This window comes from Odocoileus virginianus, chromosome 4 (assembly GCF_023699985.2).
Source record: "Odocoileus virginianus isolate 20LAN1187 ecotype Illinois chromosome 4, Ovbor_1.2, whole genome shotgun sequence".
In the NCBI taxonomy this organism is placed as follows: domain Eukaryota; kingdom Metazoa; phylum Chordata; class Mammalia; order Artiodactyla; family Cervidae; genus Odocoileus; species Odocoileus virginianus.
The window spans coordinates 57507944-57526814 of NC_069677.1; the positions used below are offsets into that span (position 1 = coordinate 57507944).

At 44.0% G+C, this 18871-nt stretch overlaps 1 protein-coding gene across 2 annotated transcripts in view; it reads left to right on the top strand.

The window, feature by feature from the left end:
- WWTR1 (WW domain containing transcription regulator 1) overlaps positions 1–18871 on the top strand; it is a 139132-nt gene that overhangs the window by 98077 nt on the left and 22184 nt on the right. For both annotated transcript variants that reach the window (XM_020911486.2, XM_070466603.1), the window contains exon 4: positions 13806–14008. In XM_020911486.2, the coding sequence (XP_020767145.1) occupies positions 13806–14008 (203 nt within the window). The remainder of the gene's footprint in view (positions 1–13805; positions 14009–18871) is intronic.

Here is an 18871-nt window from a genome sequence, read left to right on the forward strand (position 1 = left end):
ACTTGCTTGGGGCTCAGCGGGTATTTGGTGAGTGAATATTTAAGTGAACCGTAGACCACTGGGGAAAAAAATCATCCATAGGCCTACATTCGAGGACCACTATTAGTATTTTGATACATTTTCATTGCACAGGTAATTAACATTTTGGGGGTCACTAGAGATCCCAGATCTATGGGTACAGTCTTTAAAATGCATATAAGCACAAAGTCTCCAAATTTGACACATAATTTTACCGAATTTTTTAATCCTGCTGCTGCTGCTGCTAAGTCACTTCAGTTGTGTCTGAGTCTGTGCGACCCCATAGACGGCAGCCCACCAGGCTCCCCCGTCCCTGGGATTCTCCAGGCAAGAACACTGGAGTGGGTTGCCGTTTCCTTCTCCAATGCATGAAAGTGAAAAGTGAAAGTGAAGACACTCAGTCGTGTCTGACTCTTAGCGACCCCATGGACTGCAGCCTACCGTGCTCCTCTGACCATGGGATTTTCCAGGCAAGAGTACTGGAGTGGGGTGCCATTGCCTTCTCCGTCTTAATCCTGCTACCCCGGTTGAATTCTTGTGTTTTTTTTTTTCTTGCGTACTCATGGCCTGATGCCAAGTACCCCTCTTTACTGTGTTGTTTCTGTTAATTTGATTGCTAAAGAATGACTGTTTAATTTGCATTTCTACAATTTCTTGTGAAGCTGATAATTTTTCCACATTTGATTAGTAAATACATGTTCTCTTCTATACGTTGTTCAAATCCTTTGATTTATCTCTTGGAGTGCCTGTTGTGTGAGCTCTCTCAATAATAAAGATGTTTACTAGAATGGCGCATAGTAAAAAGAAGACAGATTGAGGACTATTGGCCCAGGCTGGCAACTTCTCCCTGCTGCCAGTGGGACACGGCTGTGGCTTCATTTTCTGTTCCTGAGTTCGGGTTGCCACACTCTGCACCTGGAGCAGTTTTAAAATCATTCAGGAAAGTGAACCAATAAAAAGCTGCAGTAAACTCTCTCCTGACTAATGAAAATAAATGCATGGATCAGAGCTTCCATTTCCTGCTGGGATAAAAGTATACTTACTGTCTGAAAATAATACAACAAGAAAAGTTTTGGTTTGCTGCTGTTGCCAGGCCGTGGAATAAAATTCAAAGACACAGATAGCTTTGTGAAGCAGTACGGTGAAGCACCCAGTTTCCTCTTTCTGTTTTCCGAGTTGGTCATTATGTGCCTAAATTCACTGCCTTCATAGATGTGCTTTCTGCTTGGGCACTTTTGATAAATCTTCCGATAGCCCCGAAATCAGATGGAATCAAGTAGCACTTTCTGGTGCTGCTTTAGGTGGAAGAAATATGATTTCTTTATAGCTGAAGGACCCAGAAGAAATGAATGCCAGAAAGATGTGATTTTTTTTTTTTCATAGCTTGTTCTAGATCTCTTACAATGGTGAAAACTGACGTTGAAATCCTTTAAACGCCAGTAAGAGACACAGTTTACAGCATCTGTTTTTAAAAAGATGATTATTTCATTGTAAAGGATATGTTCACTGTTCGGCATTTGTTTCCGTTAGTCAGGAGACAGTTTATTGTAGACGATGCGTTTGCTGTGCTGAGCGTAGCCGCTCAGTCGTGTCCAGCTCTTTGTGACCCTGTGGGTTGTGACCAGAGGACCCACTAGGCTCCTCTGTCCATTGGATTCTCTAGGCAAGCATACTGGAGTGGGTTGCCATGCCCTTCTCGAGGGGATCTTCCCGGCCCAGGGATCGAACCCTGGTCTCCTGCATTGTAGGCAGATTCTTTACCATCTGACCTGCCCCCCGCCCCCAGCTCCAGGGAAGCCCTGATGCATTTGCTAGGAAAACATAAAAATCCGTGTTATAGGCATTTCCATCTTTACACCTAAGAGAACAGAGTTGCCTGGATGTTTGCATTCTGGTTTGTTGACTTGATTACTGTTTGGATGGGAACACGGCAGGTAGGAAAATCATTGGCTGATGCTAAAAATTCAGGGATTCTTGTGAAGTAAATGTAGGTTGGGTTACGAGTCTAAAACCAGTTGAGCCGGGGCATCTGGAGAATCTAAGATCCACCTGTCTGATTCCGGGGGCATCTGGAAGTGATGTTAAGGTTTGAAGTCAAGAAAGTGTGTCTGAATGTACACGGATCCCAGAATTCTGTGTCTTATCAGCTGAGCCGGCTGAGATATTTCCTTAGAGTTATTCTCACCCAGAATTGGAATAAAGAGCTCAGTGTGAAGTTGGGATAGTGCAACTTCTTGGTTTAATACTTAACAGATTTTTGGAACTGAATGCACCCTGAAGTGAAAAGCTGCTTTTTTTTTTTTTTTTTTTTTTGCTGACCTTGTTGGACGGCTAATACTGTTTCTGGGAAATAAGAGAAACAAGCGACTCATTGTTGGCAGGAGCTGAGAGAGATGCAAGAAGGGCGAAAGACGTGTCTGCAGCCTTCTTTCCCCCTTCATTGAATCGTGACTGAGTCCAGGCTGGACTGAGACTGCGTTTGTCTTTCTACCTCCGTAGACATGTGTTTTCCATCAGACTGGGCTGCAGGACACCTGACATTGGCCAGTTCACATGAGTTAAACCCTGTATGGCCGATAAACAGAGAAAAAAAGACCCGCAGCTGTGCCCAGACACTCTTGATGCAGAAATATTTTTGAATCTGGTGTGGCTAGGTCCACGCATATGTCAGATACGATTTACACCTGCATGCTTTGGCTTCTCTCTGTTGCATATCATCATTTCCTCAGAGCCTCTGTGGCCAGAAGGGCTGGTATTGCTTGATGGCCCCACCTCTTCTGGTTGAACCCTTCCTGTATTATGAAATGTAATGCTTCAAAGATACCTGATTTGGTCTTTTTTTTTCTTAAGGACTGAAGAAGAAAGCCCTTTATCATTTTCTGTAAAACCAGATCCCACAAACAGGGTGTCATCCCAACATGTGACTATGTCGATTTCATCATTTTACAAGTAAATAAATTAATTAAATTAGTCTGCTTTGGACCTTTTTGTGAAATAGGGCAAAGGAAACTCCTCTTAATCCTTGTCACCAAATTTAGCTCAGTAACTGGCTTTTGACTTCAGGACAGGCCAGGGATTGGCAGTCCGTGCAGCTGACGCCAGCCATGCGTTCCAGCACATTCCCTGAGCTCCCTAGGTTTGTCACAGTCAATGCTTGTGATTTGTACTGAGTCAATTAACCTTCCAAGTTCCTTCATCTCTCAAGTGAGTGAATTGGCTTAAATCATTGGTTTTAAATTGTGTCCCAAGGCCCCATGCCAGGGTTTTGGGGCATGCAAGCAGAGGCTAAGCTTAGTTAGTATCCAGTCTCCAAGAGCCGTGTCTGTCCAACATATTTTAAAACTTTGTTTAATATTTTGACTCAAGGGTTGGGAAACGCCTGTAGGGAAAGCAGAGTGAAAGCCAGACCGAGACAATTTAGAGAAGAGAATCAAAAGAAGTGCCTTTTAAGCATTCACTGACACTCCACAGGCTGCAGGCTTTGCTGTGAATGAGCCCCTACACATGTGGGGTGTCTCTGCTTCATACCCTGTATCAGGCTCTGGTTAAAGATCCTGCTGCTAAAACAAAGATGGAGGGACTTGGTCTAAATGCACTAAGCTCCTTCCAGCCTGAACTTCTATGGTGATATTTCAAAGTAGGGTAAATACATGGCCACAGTTATGATGAGGATGGTGGGATTTGGCTCAGATGGTAAAGCGTCTGCCTGCAATGCAGGAGACCTGGGTTTGATCCCTGGGTTGGGAAGATCCCCTGGAGAAGGAGATGGCAACCCACTCCAGTACTCTTGCCTGGAAAATTCCATGGACAGAGGAGCCTTGTAGGCTACAGTCCATGGGGTCGCAAAGAGTCGGACACAACTGAGCGACTTCACTGCACTTCACTTCAATGGTAAAACAAGAACAAAATGCATTGGGTCCTCAACAGGGAGTTATGCTCTGGGAGTAAAGAGAAAGCCACAACAAAAATCTATTATTCATTAAATACCCACTTATAAGAGTATGGGATGTAATAATTAAAATGCATCCCAAACAGAAAGAACTGTGTCTGTGTGTGTAGTGGGGATGGGTTTCCTGTTTGCTCTGACTTTTCTTTTAAATTAAAAAATATATATATATTTATTTTAAATTAAAAAAAAAAGCCTCTGCTGATCATCTTAAAAATGAATTGATATTTTACTACCCACTTCTGACCCATAAATCCATAAACATGCTCAGGGAGAATGTATTTAGTGCCTACTGTGGGCATCAACAAGTCAGATTTGAAATAAATCATTTTTGTTCTGTGTTTATAAGGAATATTCATACCAGTGGAGTTGATTTCTAAAGGACAGGGAGAGGCATGGCTGTTAGGTCTTGTTTATAAAGAGCACGAATCCAGCCCTCAGGAAGGTGAGAGTTCAACTCACAGGAAGAGAACAGTTCAGTGTTTCTTAAAAGTGCTTCTGTTCACTGTGTTTGTGGCTCAACCTAGAATCCAGTGAGAAAGATTTCCTGACTTTAAGACTTAACCAAGCTCATGTTTGTGAGCAATACATTGCAATGTCATAAATAGTGCTTAATTTCTTTAAAAAGTTACAGAGTGAGTGCTGGAGGAACGGTCCCTCTACCAAGTCATCACGCGTGCATGTGTGTTGTGTCCAGCTCTTTGTGACCCCAGGGACTGATGCCTACCAGGCTCCTCTGTCCCCGGGATTCTCCAGGCAAGAAAACTGGCTTGGGTTGCCATTTCCTCCTCCAGGGATCGTCCCAGTCCAGGGATCCAACCCGCATCTCTTGCAGCGCCTGCATTGGCAGGTGGATTCTTCACTGCTGGTGCCCCTGAGAGGCGCTGATGACCAGGTTGTGTGGATGACAGAAGGACAGACAGCTGGTCGTAACACATTGAGAGCTGCCTTGATGGACAGCCTGGCTGTCATTCTGAACATCACGTGGTTATCTCCTATGAGTGCTGGTTCTCTTTGTAAGGAAACACGTTAGGACGGAAATAGGAAACTTGGGTCCTACTGCCCTGAGTTAGCTCTGGGAATGTGGACAGTCACAGGTGTAGGGTGACCAACTGCCGCATCTGCTCGGGACCCTGAAAGTCCCGTGTCCCAGAAAACGCCTTAGTAGACCCAGGACAGTAGGCCACCCTCTCTGACAGACCTGTGTCTCGTTTGTAGGACGGGACAGGGAGTGGAATTCTCACAGCCCACAGAGCAGCAGAGCTGGCGTTTAGGTTTCTGGAGTGTGTTTCCGATGCAATTCACGTAAACATATTAGTCCAAACATCAACCTGAGTTTAACGCCTGTTCCATCTGGGAGGAAGAATTTTCCCCACGTCCCAGATCATACCCAAAGAATGTATTCAAATGTTGCATATTCACCTACTGTGGGGAAACAGTAACCAGACTTTCACAAAAATAAGTCAGCGCTGCAGAGGGGTGCTGTCAGAAGGGTGCTTTAGAGCTCTTAATGTTGTTTTATCATAGAAGCTGGTTAAAAAAAAAGAAACCCCCTAGCTAAAATAAAAAGTTATTTTGAATATATGACACAGAAGTTTGTCTAGCTGAATTCTGCTTACCACCTGTGAAAATTGGTACACAAGTTAAACCATCTTAGAAATCTTCCTGTTAAATCAATATTTGGTGATGGAGAATATCAGCGGCTCTTCTGGCAGTCTCTTATAACCCTGGCTTTCCCTGGGCTGTGGTTTTTTTTGTTGTTACTTTGTATCTTGAACAGCAGTGGGTAGTTCTAGGCAGAGGAACCACTTTGTTCAACATCTACAGGCTGCATATCCCTTTCTCTGACTCTACACCCCACACAGCGGCTCAGTTCACTTTGAGAAGCTCAGCACATAGTAGGAGCTTAATATATTCATTCTTTTTCAATTCAATTCGTAATTCAGTACTGCCAAGACATCTGCTAAGATGCATGGGACCAGCATTTTCCAGGATCCCTCCTCAGGAGACCAAGGTTGAAAAGTGCTGCATTTTATATCTCCCTCTTGGAAAGTCTCATTGTCTGTTTGTATGTTAAGGTCTTTGAGAAATTCTGCAATAAAATAAATTCTTTTAAGTTTGTTTAGCCCCATATTTCCCAATCTTAATTGACCATGAAACATGGGAAGTGGCTGTTATAATTTTTTAAACTTTAACTTAATTTCTATTTGCTCCCATGGGACACATTTAGACCATGTTTTCTTTCTTTCTTTTTTCTTCCTTCGTTCTTTTCATTCTTTTAATTTGGCCATGCAGTGTGGCATGTGGATCTCAGTTCCCCGACCAGAGATCGAACCCAAAGCCCCCTACCCTGGAAACACAGAGTCTTAACCACTGGATCACCAGGGATGTCCCCAGACCATTTTCTTTTGAATATTTATCCACTTTTAATATACCCTATATTATCTATTCATTTTTTATATATGCTATGGAGACTATTTGATAGTATTGAAAAGACAGTGCCAAGCACAGTTCTTGGTATTTATTGAAGATGTGGTTACTATACACACACACATGCATACACAGACACACACATGTTTTTCTTATACCTGTTTTAGAGTTTCAGAAAAAATCACGATAAGATAGGGTTCTCATATGCCTCTCACCCAAATTCCTATATTAGTAACATCTTACATTGTATGATATTAACATACAATGATAACAAATTTTGTCATTAATGAACCAATACTGATACATTATTAACTAGCTTCCGTACTTTATTCAGATTTTCTTAGTTTTTTCTTCAATGTTCCCAGCTGTGTACCACCTTATCTTTTCTTGTCATGTCTCCTTAAGCTGTTCTTGGCTATGAAAGTTTCTTAGGCTTTCCTTGTTTTTGATGACCTTGATAATTCTGAGTACAGCTTAGGAATTTTATAGGATTTTCCTCTACAGGACTTTGTCTGATGTTTTTCTCCGATCAGGTTGGGATGATGGGTCTTGGGGAGGAAGGCCACAGAAACAAAGGACCATTCCCATCACACCTTATCAGGGCCGTGTCATCACCATGGCTTATCACCGTTGAGGTCGATCTTGATCACCTGCCCAGTGTACAGAATCCCTTCCCTGTGAAGCTGCTCTCCCTGACTGCCGCTGGGCAGCTGTGCTCATTGGGAGGAGGTTGCTATGTGCAACCCCTGCGTTAGGAGTGCGCACTCTCTCCCCTTCATTGAGGACAGTGTATCTACGTTAAATTATCTGAAATTTGTCTCTACAGATTTGCCTCTTCTCCTGGCATTTATTTATGTATTCAATAATTTGTTTATAAGACTGTAGACTCATGGACATTATATTTTTACTAAAATAATGAATCATAGCAACATGTGAAACTCTCCATTCTCGACAGAGAAGTACAGACGCTGGGTCAGGGGTACTGGGAGAGAAAGAATCATGCGGTGCTGGGCAGGCCTCTCCCCTGATTGCATGGAATTGTGCCTCTGACACGTTGACAAAACTGTATATTTTTCAAAATTAATTAATTAATTGGGCTGCACTGGGTCTTAGTTGTGGCATACAGGAGGATCTTTAGTTGCAGCCTGTGGGATCTAGTTCCAAGTCTTAGCCACTAGATCACCTGGGAAGTCCAAAACCAGATGTTTTTAAAGTTCAACTCAAAGAGCTATGCATAGAGACACAGCTGAGGAGCTGTGGTCAGAGGAGAAAGGAGGCTGAGGAGAGGAGGAGAAACGCCTCACTAGCAACAGGTATTCCTCTGTGCCCTCCCTAGACTCGCGCGTGCATCACGGAGAAGGATTGAAGGGGAATAAAGTCTTGCTGTGTCTTTCTAGGGCTTGGGTGTGGCGTCTAGCCGTTAGCACACTGCTTGTCCTTTGCATCACCTGCTCGGAGCCAGCCTGCTACAGGCCTGCGATGGGTTTTGTAGTTGAGCCTAGCCTCAGGGTTTTGTTTTCTTCACTTGGCATTGTTTGGGTGTGTGTATAACCATAGCCTATTTTTTAAAAAAGTTGGGGGAAGGGGGAACCAAGCCCAGGACACAGAAAACCAAGCCACTGAACCTCTCTGAGGCCAGAGAGACATTTGTCAGACCTTCCAGCAGGCGCGCGGGGCAGCCTGATCCCCGGGCCTCCCCCCTAGCCTGCAGCTCCTGGCTGGGGGAAGCTGCCAGCCTCCTCTGTCTCTGGGCTGTCGCTGTCAGCTCCTGGTGCTGCAAAAGGCAGAAAGTTCAGGAGTGAAGCCTTGACCTTTTTCTTGCCTGCTTCTTATACAGCAAATGACATGCTGGCTTAAAATGGAGTCCAGGGACCTTCCTGGCCTCGCATCTTGTGGGGCCTCGGTAGACATGACCGAGTGGTGTGTTTGCTGGAGCGCGTTAGAGGTGCATCAGTGTCCCCGTGGGCATTAGCCAGAGGGTCATGGGTACACCCCCTGCGCCTCTGCGCAGCCCATTCCCGTGTTGACTGTTTACTTCACAGTCATTGACTCAGAACAGTGTTCCTGTCTCAAATGCTGTGGAGGTTGTTTTTCTTGGTGTTTTCTTTTAGATTGAATAATAGCAGTGAAATATGTCTGGTTACATGTCTGCAGAGCTTGGTTATGTTTGATGGCCAAACACTCAAGAGAAAGTCAATTATTGAAGAAGGAAAAATAAGGGGGGGAAAGGAGATGAAAACAGTGAAAAAGATAAATGTGGATTTGAATTTAAACTCTGACTCTCTTGGAAGGGAAAGAAAAAGAAGTCTCTGCTTTAGTTTTGATGCATTCCTGCTTGAATGGAGAACACTTCTGTATGGTTATTCCTTTCTGTGGGGACTGGTAAAAGTCTAGAACTGACTCGGTCTTTAGCATTTTTAAGGCATTTAATAGTGGTCTGTCCTTAACTGGTTTGTCCTCAGATACTGCGTTTGAGGTACTGTACGTTTTTTGTTTGTTTGCTTGTTTTTCTTTTCTTAAACTGAACTATTCTTTCCCTAAAATGTTATGGGATATTATCCCAAGAAGTATTTCGTTTGTTGCAAATCTAGATGTTTTCCTTTCGGCAGTCTCCCGAGGACTTCCTCTGTGTTTTTCTTTGTCTTGAAACTCTTCTGCCCCGCTTTGTCTCTGAGTATCTGTGAAAGCAGTGGTTTGAAAGAACCTCAACCATCAGTAAAGTTCACAAGATTCAACCTAATAAAAGGTTCAGTAAGCAACCCTCTGAGATGAAACGACTGCAGGGAGCAGAGCAGCAGGGTGAGTCATGGGCCTGTGGATTGAGTCGGGACACCTGGCTTCTAGGCTGTGATTGTTTTACGACCTTCACCCAGTTCACTGTTTCTCTGGGTATTGCTTCCTCACCTCCACGTGGAGAAGTTGCACTAGGCAGGCTCTTAGTTTTGAGGATCTTAACTATGTTTTAAGCCTTGTTGTTTTTCAGATAATTTGGGGTTCACCTCCTTTCACTCCACCAAGAAAATATTTTGCATATTTGATGCATCCATGACCATGCTTTGGTCTTCTGTTTTTCGTTTAGCATTTGTCTATTTTACGTAAATAATACACACAGGAAACCTTCAAACAGCACAGAAGGGGAGAAGGAAGACCTCTTCCCACCCCAACACTCTGTTTCCTCTCCAGAGGCACCGACTGTTGTGTATTTTGCTTGAGAAATTTACCGTTTTATGTATAATATGCACCCCACCCCACCCGTATTTTTCTAAGTACAACGACTATGCTCTTATATACATCCTGTTCCTTGGATTTTTTTTCCCCCTTCTGAAAGTTGCTTCTTAGAGATTGTTCCATAGAAGTAACTGCAGAGTTTCTTTATTCTTTGGAATAGCTGCACAGCATTCCTCTGAATGAATCGTGCTCTCTCACTGGTGGACACTGTTTTCAGTCTTATGCTGCTATGGACAGTATCAGGATGAATTTCCTCATACAGACTTCTCTGTCGGTGGGCTTGATTTATTTTGAAGACAAACCATTGGCTAAGGTCTATTTTCTTCCAGTCTTTGCAGAGTTAATAACTGGAGATGTTTAGTCTACATGGTCGGATCTAAGTTAGATGGAAGAAAGCAGCTTGTCCACCATGCCCCCCTCTGGATCGTCCCTGTAAGGGCTGGTGTTTTAAAGGCTAGCAAAGGTGTGGTTTTCTAGAAGCGATCTCCACCCAGCCTTAAACTCCCCCTAGATAAGGATGCAGACATCAGTAAAACCTGGCTCCCAGGGTCTGGACAATGTGTGGAGTGGAGTAACAGTCCAGTGGGTAAGACTCAGCACTTCCACTGCAGGGAGCAAGGGTTCAATCCCTAGTCAGGGAACTAAGATCCTGCATGCCACATGGAGTGGCCAAAAAAAAAAAAAACCTCTGAAGTACTAACAAAAATTTAACATTTTCAAGCCTCCTTTTCCTAACCTGGGGATTTGTGATGTTGGAAATATTCAATTTACACCTTCCTCTTATAGACACAATTGGGCTTCTTTTTCCTGTGGTAGTTACCTCAGAAAAATAGGAGCATCCTTTTGCAGAAGGTTCAGAAACAGCTGTGTCTGGAGATACTCACTATGTCTCTATCTAAGCTTCCTTCTTCTGGCCTGAAAGAGGTCTTATGAATTAAACCCTTCTGAGTATCTGGACTTTGTCTTACTTGAAAATCTTTATTTTAAGAGAATTTTTCCCTATGACACAGTATGTGCCCAATCCCTGACCCTCCCACCCAGGCCTTCAAATAGAGATTGTAATTATGCTCCAAGCTGTAGAAATGAACTACTTATTTCAGTTATTTTGGCATCAGTCACAACGATGCTTTTTTCCTTTTCTTGGACTAAGAACATAAGGAATGCCCAGCTGGTTTCATTCATTCATCCCATCATTTACTGAGTTTCCTTCTGTGCCAGGAGGTGAGAGTTCTTGGCAGTGGAGTTGATTCAGGAAGTGAACCCCAAACTGTTTTTGCAGAATACCCCAGTATCTTACCTTGTCTTGAGCGACTTCTCTGTGATTGAGCAGAGCTGTCAGCCTGTGTAAACCCTCCTTCAGTGCTTCCTACTTGTAAGCTGAGCAGCCTTTGGGGCCAGGAGCCTGTTTGGAGGGCCTGCTGTTTAAGTGGCCTCTCCCTGTGGTCCATTGAAGGCAGATTGTGTGTAGAGGGGCTGCCCCGGTTTTGGTGATTGTTCCTGGACTTTGGTCTCAGGTGTGACAGGGGGCGGCGAAGGACAGTGGAAAGGGCAGGTGGGTGTCCGGAGTTCAGCTTTGGCTCCAGTTGCACCTGTTTCTAAGCAGAGCACACCCCTTGCCTCCCTAGCTTTCACACAATAAAAAGCTGAACTAGGTGTTCGCCAGGAATCTTTACAAAGCCTAACATTCTAGTGTTTCCCTGGTGGCTTAGATCCTTAAAAATCTACCTGCAATGCCGGAGACCCGAGTTGATCCCCGGGCTGGGGAGACCCCCTGGAGAAGGGAACGGCTACCCACTCCAGTATTCTGGCCTGGAGAATTCCACGCGCAGAGGCGCCTGGCTGGCTCCAGTCCCTGGGGTCGCCAAGAGCCGGACCCAACTGAGGAACCTTCACTTTCACTTTCACAGACAAGCATAAAACCCCATCTCATTTCTTCACACGTTCCTTGCAGTGGCCTGTTAGATTCTGTGAGGGCACGAGCTGCTTGTCCAGCTCCAAACCCAGCATGCAGCACACGGTGGGAATGCAAGAAAGATTGGAGGGCGCTAGAGGTAAATTTCAAAACGCAGTATTTTTATCCCACTGCTACTTCTGTCCAGAGGAACCGCCTGTCAAGGAGCTAATTCTTCCTTAAGGAAGCCAGTTCTACAGAAAATCTTACATGTTGGTGCTTTGCTTTCTTCTCCTTTCTTTTTAAACATCTTATTGAAGTGGAGTTGATTTACAGTGTTATATTAGTTTCAGTGCACAGCATCGTGATTCAGCTATGCATGCACACGTATTCATTCTTTGTTAGATCCTTTTCCCATATAGGTCATTATGAAGTACTGGGTAGAGTTCCCCGTGCTACGCAGGAGGCCCTTGTGGATTATCTGTTTTATATAACGTGTGTATGTTAATCCCAAGCTCCTAATCCATCCCTCCCCGTTGTGTTCTGTCTTTGGTAACCGTGAGTTTGTTCTCTAATTCTGTGACTCTTTCTGTTTTGTAAATGTATTTGTTCTTTTTTATGGCTGAGTGATATTCCGCTGTGTATATGGACCACGCCTTGTTTATCCATTCCTCTGTTGATGGACGTTCAGGTTGCTTCCGTGTTTTGGCTGTTGTAAATAGTGCTGTCGTGAACGCTGGGCTGCATGTATCTTTTCTAGTCAGGTTTTCTCCAGCTATATGCCCAGGAGTGGGACTGTTGGGTGATATGGTAGTTGTGTTTTGAGTTTCTAAGTAACTTCAATACTCTTCTGCATGGTCGTTGTACTAGTTTATATTCCCACCAATAGTGTGGGCAGGTTCCCTGGTACTTTTTTTCCAGTGTGTATATGTGTGTGTGTGTGTGTTTTCTACACATTCATTTAATACATAATTGACCAGGCTACTTTAAAATTCACCTAAGAAAGTTTGCTTATCATGTGTTTCCATGTAATGTCTATATCAAACTGAAGGTCTGAAATATTTCACTCTGAACTTTAAGTAAAATATGCCAATAATTTTATCTTTAAAGGTAATGATATCGAATATAGCACAAATTACATTTTTTTGTTCTTTTTCCTCAGAAATGAAGTAAGTATATAAAGTTACATATTGTTGCCTTTGGCCCTGACTTAGGAGCAAATAGACTGGAAAACATGTTTTTCTTTATTACAGGATATTACCCAGTAGAAGTTAAGCAAATTGATACGTAAACTGTCTTAAGAAAAACTAGCACTTTTTAAGATGCATTTTTTGCAGGGGAGGGGACACTAATTATATAATTTATTAAACTATTCAAAAATGTTTTGTAACGTGAAGTACTGTGTGCTAAAATTTTAAATATTGGTAAATACAGACAAATAGAAAATCCTTAAAAAGTTGAAAACACTTCTATGCCTTTATCCAGTCACAGACACTGTTAGCATCTTTTATATAATTTCTTTCTCACTAATAATTCCCACTAAATGTTCTCTAATCATTCACTAATAATTTCTCACTAATAATGTCTTTGGGGCATCCTCTTTTAACAAAAAGCATGAATGGGGTCCTGCTTTTGTGTAGACCCCTGATCAAGGTGCTGTGTTTTTTGTTTTTTTTTTTTCTTTTATTTTTATTAGTTGGAGGCTAATTACTTTACAGTATTGTAGTGGGTTTTGTCATACATTGACATGAATCAGCCATGGAGTTACATGTGTTCCCCATCCCGATCCCCCCTCCCACCTCCCTCTCCATCCGATTTGTTACCTGTCAATTTGCTCACCTGTCCTAAATATTATTTTACACCCACCACTGTCAATGATCACATGCCCTCCTTAGCTCTGCCATAAACATGCAGGTTGTCTGAGGACAGGCACACACACCCAGATGTCCTGGTGAAATTAGCTTTCGTGCTGTGGTAACCTTTGTGGAATTTGCTTATGACCACTATGTTCTATTTAAGGATTGACATGTACCCCAGACACAGGCAAGGTGTGAAATCAGACTTTTAACGGGGCGCAAGAGCTAAGACAAGGTGAGTCAGGAGAGGGGCCAGTACCTGAGTCTCTGTGAATTGAATTAAGGTAATGATTACTGGAGCAGTAATGATAAGCAGCAAAGTGCTTTGGAAGGAACCTCAGGAGTCTATACTCCGGAGTGCACAGCCTTCTGACGGCCTCTTTTTGACAAGGTGCTGTGCCCCGGTCACTCATCTTCGTGTTCTTCCCTCCCGTAGTGATGAATCACCAGCAGCAGCAGCAGATGGCACCCAGTCCCCTGAGCCAGCAGAACCACGCCCCTCAGAACCCATCCGCGGGGCTCATGAGCATGCCCAACGCGCTGACCAGCCAGCAGCAGCAGCAGCAGAAGCTTCGGCTTCAGAGGATCCAGATGGAGAGAGAGAGGATTAGGATGCGCCAGGAGGAGCTCATGAGGCAGGTACGGCCTTCGGTGGTACCTGGGGGAGGCTTCGTGGCCAAGGCTACTAGGTCAGTAGCCACTTGCCATCAGAGTAAAATAAATCTTTCTCCAAAAGCACTAAAGGCCCCAGACCCTGCTCCAAACTTCCATTCTCTACTTGCACTGTCTTGAGAGCCAGATCTGTGATCACACAGACGAGCCGTATTAGCATGGCTACCTTTGGCTTTCACGACTCGTCACTAGAAGGAGAGAAAGGGTATGTACCAATCACTTTTTATTACAAAACTTCGTGGCTTGAAAGAATAACCATTTTATTTATTTATTTTTAAAAACTTTTTATTGTATGTTGGCCTATAGCTGATCAACAATGTTGTGATAGTTTCAGATGGACAGCAAAGGGACTCAGCCATACGTACACATATATCTATTCACCCCTCAACTCCCCCTCATCCGGGCTGCCACATAGCATTGAGAATAGTTGCCTGCGCTGTACAGTAGGTCTTTGTTGGTTATCTACTTTAAATATAGCAGGGGGTACATGTCCGTCCCAAACTCCCTAGCCATCCCTTCTTCCCGTCTTCCCCACTTCCCACCAAATAGCCTTTTGATTATATCACACAACTGTGTGGTCAGGAATCGAGGCAGCCTCAGCTGGATGCTCTTCTTCTACACACAGTGGAGACTCAGGTCACTCAGTGCTGTTCCGCTGGTGGGTGGGTTGACCTGGGGGGTCCAAGGCGGGTCTCCTTAGTGTGTGGCCTCCTGGTGAGGGTTGCTGAAAGACTGGGCTTAGCTGGGACTAAAACTTGAAGCATCTGCCCGTGGCATCTCTAGCTCGGCAATCTTAGAGCTGTGGAACTATTCTATTTGGAATAGCAGCTTGGGTCTCCCTGAGAGAATGTTCTAAGAGACAGGAATTGAAAGCTGCCATGTATCAGGGCTTGGCTCTAGAAACTGCCACAGAGTCACGTCTTCCATATCCTCTTGATCAAAGCAGTCACGGTATGCACCTTCCTCCTGCAAACCTCCTCTCACCCTCCTTCACGCCCCAAAGTAGAGCCGATAGCAGAGAGTGTTCCAGGCAGGAAATGACGGTGAACCTGCAGCCGTCTTTGGTCTGCCGTGAAGCGTGAGAAAAAGAGAAAATGGAGGAGGCTTGAGACGGCAAAATGTTTTGCCTATGGACTCTGATAGAGGGGTCTGCAAAACTGCCTGGGCTTTGAACAGACACGGCTGTGCCGTCCTCCACTCGTCCGTGTGTTCATGCAGTCAGTCCAAAGAAGACGTGTCCTCGGTAAGGCAGGCTCACTGCTTCCCTTCAAAACATAAACAAAAGTCCCTGAAGGAGGCCACAGTCTTCTCCCTGCTGAAATGGCTTGGTCTTTGCAAGAGCAGAATTCTCTTCTGTGCTGCTCAACTAATGTAGCGCATGTTTTCAGGCCTCATAAAGTTTGCTGGCTGCATTTTGGGGAGGAAGGCTTCAGTTTATTGTTCTAATTCTTCAGACTGCCTTATGACTCACATGAAGCAAGGTACATGGGTGGCTTCCTTTCCATGTTTAAGGAAATGAGTAGTTTTAACTGTTCCAGGAAGCTTTCTTGCAGGGGACTGGGGATATTAAACACTATTTTTTCCCTTTGGCAGTATTATATCTGATACTTTCAGAAATATACACTTACTGCCATAGGTAAATAATGAATTTGTCATCAAATAAATTCTAAAATACAAAGTATCTGTGCTGTGTGATACTTTATACTGTGTGAGGTGGCTTCCCTGGTGGCTCAGCTGGTAAAGAATCTGCCTGCAATGCAGGAGACCTGGGTTCAATCCCTGGGTCGGAAAGATCCCTTGGAGAAGGGAATGACTACCCGCTCCAGTATTCTTGCCTGCAGAATTCCATGGACAGAGAAGCCTGGCAGGCTCCAGTCCATGGGGTCGCAAAGAGTCAGACACGACTGAGTGACTGACAGTTACACTGTGTGAAGTTTAAAAACCATGATGAATTAAAAGAATTCCTTAGACAATCTTTGAAAATGCGAGAAGTGAATATTAAATTGTGCTTTGTTGTTCTGTTGAACTGTCCTCTAAATTTGAGGAATACAACTTTGTAATATGACCATTATTATGCTTTTTTACCCTGAGGATTTATGTCTGAACTTTCATAGCTATTTCAGGGTAACAGTTGTTTATACTGTTTTTAGATATACACTATCATGTTTCTTAGCAGGAAATGATTGTATTATGGTTTTCTGTCTTTGGATAATGATTCTACTTGGAATAATGTATCTATTTTATAATATAGAGTAAATTAAATAGCAGTAGAGTAGCCTTTATGCATTTTAATGATTTTTCCCCCCACAAAGCTATGACTCTCCTGCAAAGAATGACTTGCTTCTCAGTTTCTGCCTTGTTCTGTTTCTCTTTCTCTTACTCCACCTCCTCCTTTCCCACAGAAAGTATTTCTGAGAAGGGGTGGAGAAAAGTGCCCCAGATTGTTCCCTTTATGCCAACCATAGGTGCCTTTGAAGCAGAATGTTAGTACTGATGGTTCGTATTACAGAAATACCACCAAGTTCCTTAAATGCTGGTCCCTAGAGGCTGTGGAACTCAAGGGCATTTTGCTTCATCACAGTGTCACTTCCCCCGTACAAGACCACGGGGAGAAATACTGCCCAGATTTGCTCACAGAGGTTCACACAGTTAGCTTTGGACGTGCAGGCGCACACATACGGAGGAGGAGAAGATGGAAAGGGTGGTTCTGATGCCTTCTTATCTTTATTATGGAATACAGGAGGAAAGGTCTAAATCGACTTTTTTAAGTCGTGGAAGAAGCTTTCCTCCATCCAGAATTAGCTTGCTTCTTAGGGTCAAAGATATTATTTAAGACCATACAATAAATGGTGTTAGAGTGATGACAGTTTTCTGGGGCGTTTGCCAAGACGTCTGATTGTTCTGGTGTGGATTATGTGTATCACCTTGGTGTGTAGTTTTTTTTCTTTTTAACTTCTTTCTTTTGTCGCTGTGCTCTTAAGCATCACTATTTGCAATTAATGGACTGGAAGTAAAAGTGATGCTTGGCCCACCTGTTTAGCTGCCTTCTAGCATCTGGGAGGAAGGCAGAGGCACTTTGGCCCTCAAGAGCTCTGAAGATTGTCACTTCCATTTGTTCTTTCTGTCCCACTCCCTGTTCTTCATAGTCAACAACTGCCTGAATATCTTTGCTCTCTGGGCACTTAGTAACTCCCCTGCATGGTAAGTTGCTTCAGTCGTGTCCGACTCTGTGAGACACTGTGGACTGTAGCCTGCCAGCGTCCTCTGTCCATGTGATTCTCCAGGCAAGAACACTGGAGTGGGTTGCCATGCCTCCTCCAGGGGACCTTCCCGACCCAGACATCCAGCCCACATCCCTTATGTCTCCTGCGCTGGCAGACAGCTCCTTCGCCATTTGTGCAAGCTGGTAACTCGCCTGGTGCCCCTGTGGTTTGCAGGAGAGCCCTCGCTGTCTAGCCTGTCCTCTCAGAGCCCCTGCCAGCAGGCAGGCCTTGACCTTCTTCTCACAGGAGAATTTCTGGGAGAGAAGTCCCCTCCTGTCCTTCATCTCTATGGGAGGAAAGGAGGTTGGCACATTTTAATAAGTAGGATGAATTTGTGCCCTAGTTCTTGGGAAATTATCACTACTCTGTATTTTTTTTTGGAACTATTTGTTTATTTTCGGCTCCCTCGGGCCTTCGTTGCAGCGCACAGAATCTTTTACTGTGGTGCGCAGCCTCACTGGCTTCTCGGCATGTGAGATCTTAGTTCCCTGACCAGGGATCGAACCCACACCACCTGCATTTCAAGTGCAGAGTCTTAACCACTGTACCGCCAGGGAAGTCCCCGGAAGCTCCTTATATGCTATATAACTATTGTTTTATTTTTCCTTCTTCTTCTTTCTGCTTCCATGCCATTGTTCCTCTAGGCATGTAGTCTGTGGAGAAGACAATTCCTTGGTCCTTCTTCCACAATCTGACGTATACCTTCTGCTGCCAAGGACTCCGACATGAACTTATCACTGAAATCATGTGGAATATATTAACACAATGAATCTGAGGAAAGTCTGATTACAGATCTGAAGTGAACCTCCATCATTTCAGGATGGGGAATTATTTTCTGATTCCTTTTTTATCTCATCTGTTTATTCACTCAACATTTGCATAGTGCAAAATAATAAAAAGATAAATGAGACATGGCTGCCTTCAGATAACTTACATTTTATCACAGGAGACAAAATGATTAAATTAATCCGAATTGGTGGCCAGAAGGATAAATTCAAACTGTTCCCTACTTTGTGGGGTTCCAGTGTCTGCTCATGACTGGAGCAGAGACCAGATCATCTGAGCCCAGAGCTCTGGGAAAGGAGCATAACGTACTTTTTGCCTTTCTTTTCAGCCCCCACAGGCCAGCAAGTTGTTGAATAACTACAGAATTAGGATCAAAGAGCTGGTGAGGTTTGGTGTCTCCCCTGATTAGAAATCTTTTTAAGTAGGAGAGTTTTGTTCAAAATGGTTCCTACGCATTAACGTTGGCTGCTGTAGCAACACAGTTGAACTGCTTGTATCTGATAACTGATGAATTATCTCGAAACACGGCAGGTGCTCCCAGGGCAGGGGTGCCAGCGGGCTCAAAGGGATCCGAGCCAGGTCTGCAGAACGTGGCCTTATTAGGAAACTTCCTCTTTCAGTGTCTCTCACAGACCTTATAGAGAATGACTTTTCATGAAAGACACTCTCCATTGTCCGTGATAATGAGAGTTTTATTTTTTGCTGGTGAGGCAGTTTCAGGTTCATCAAAGTAATAGCAACCCTGGAAAAGAAAGCAATTCTCAGGAATTCCCTGGTGGTT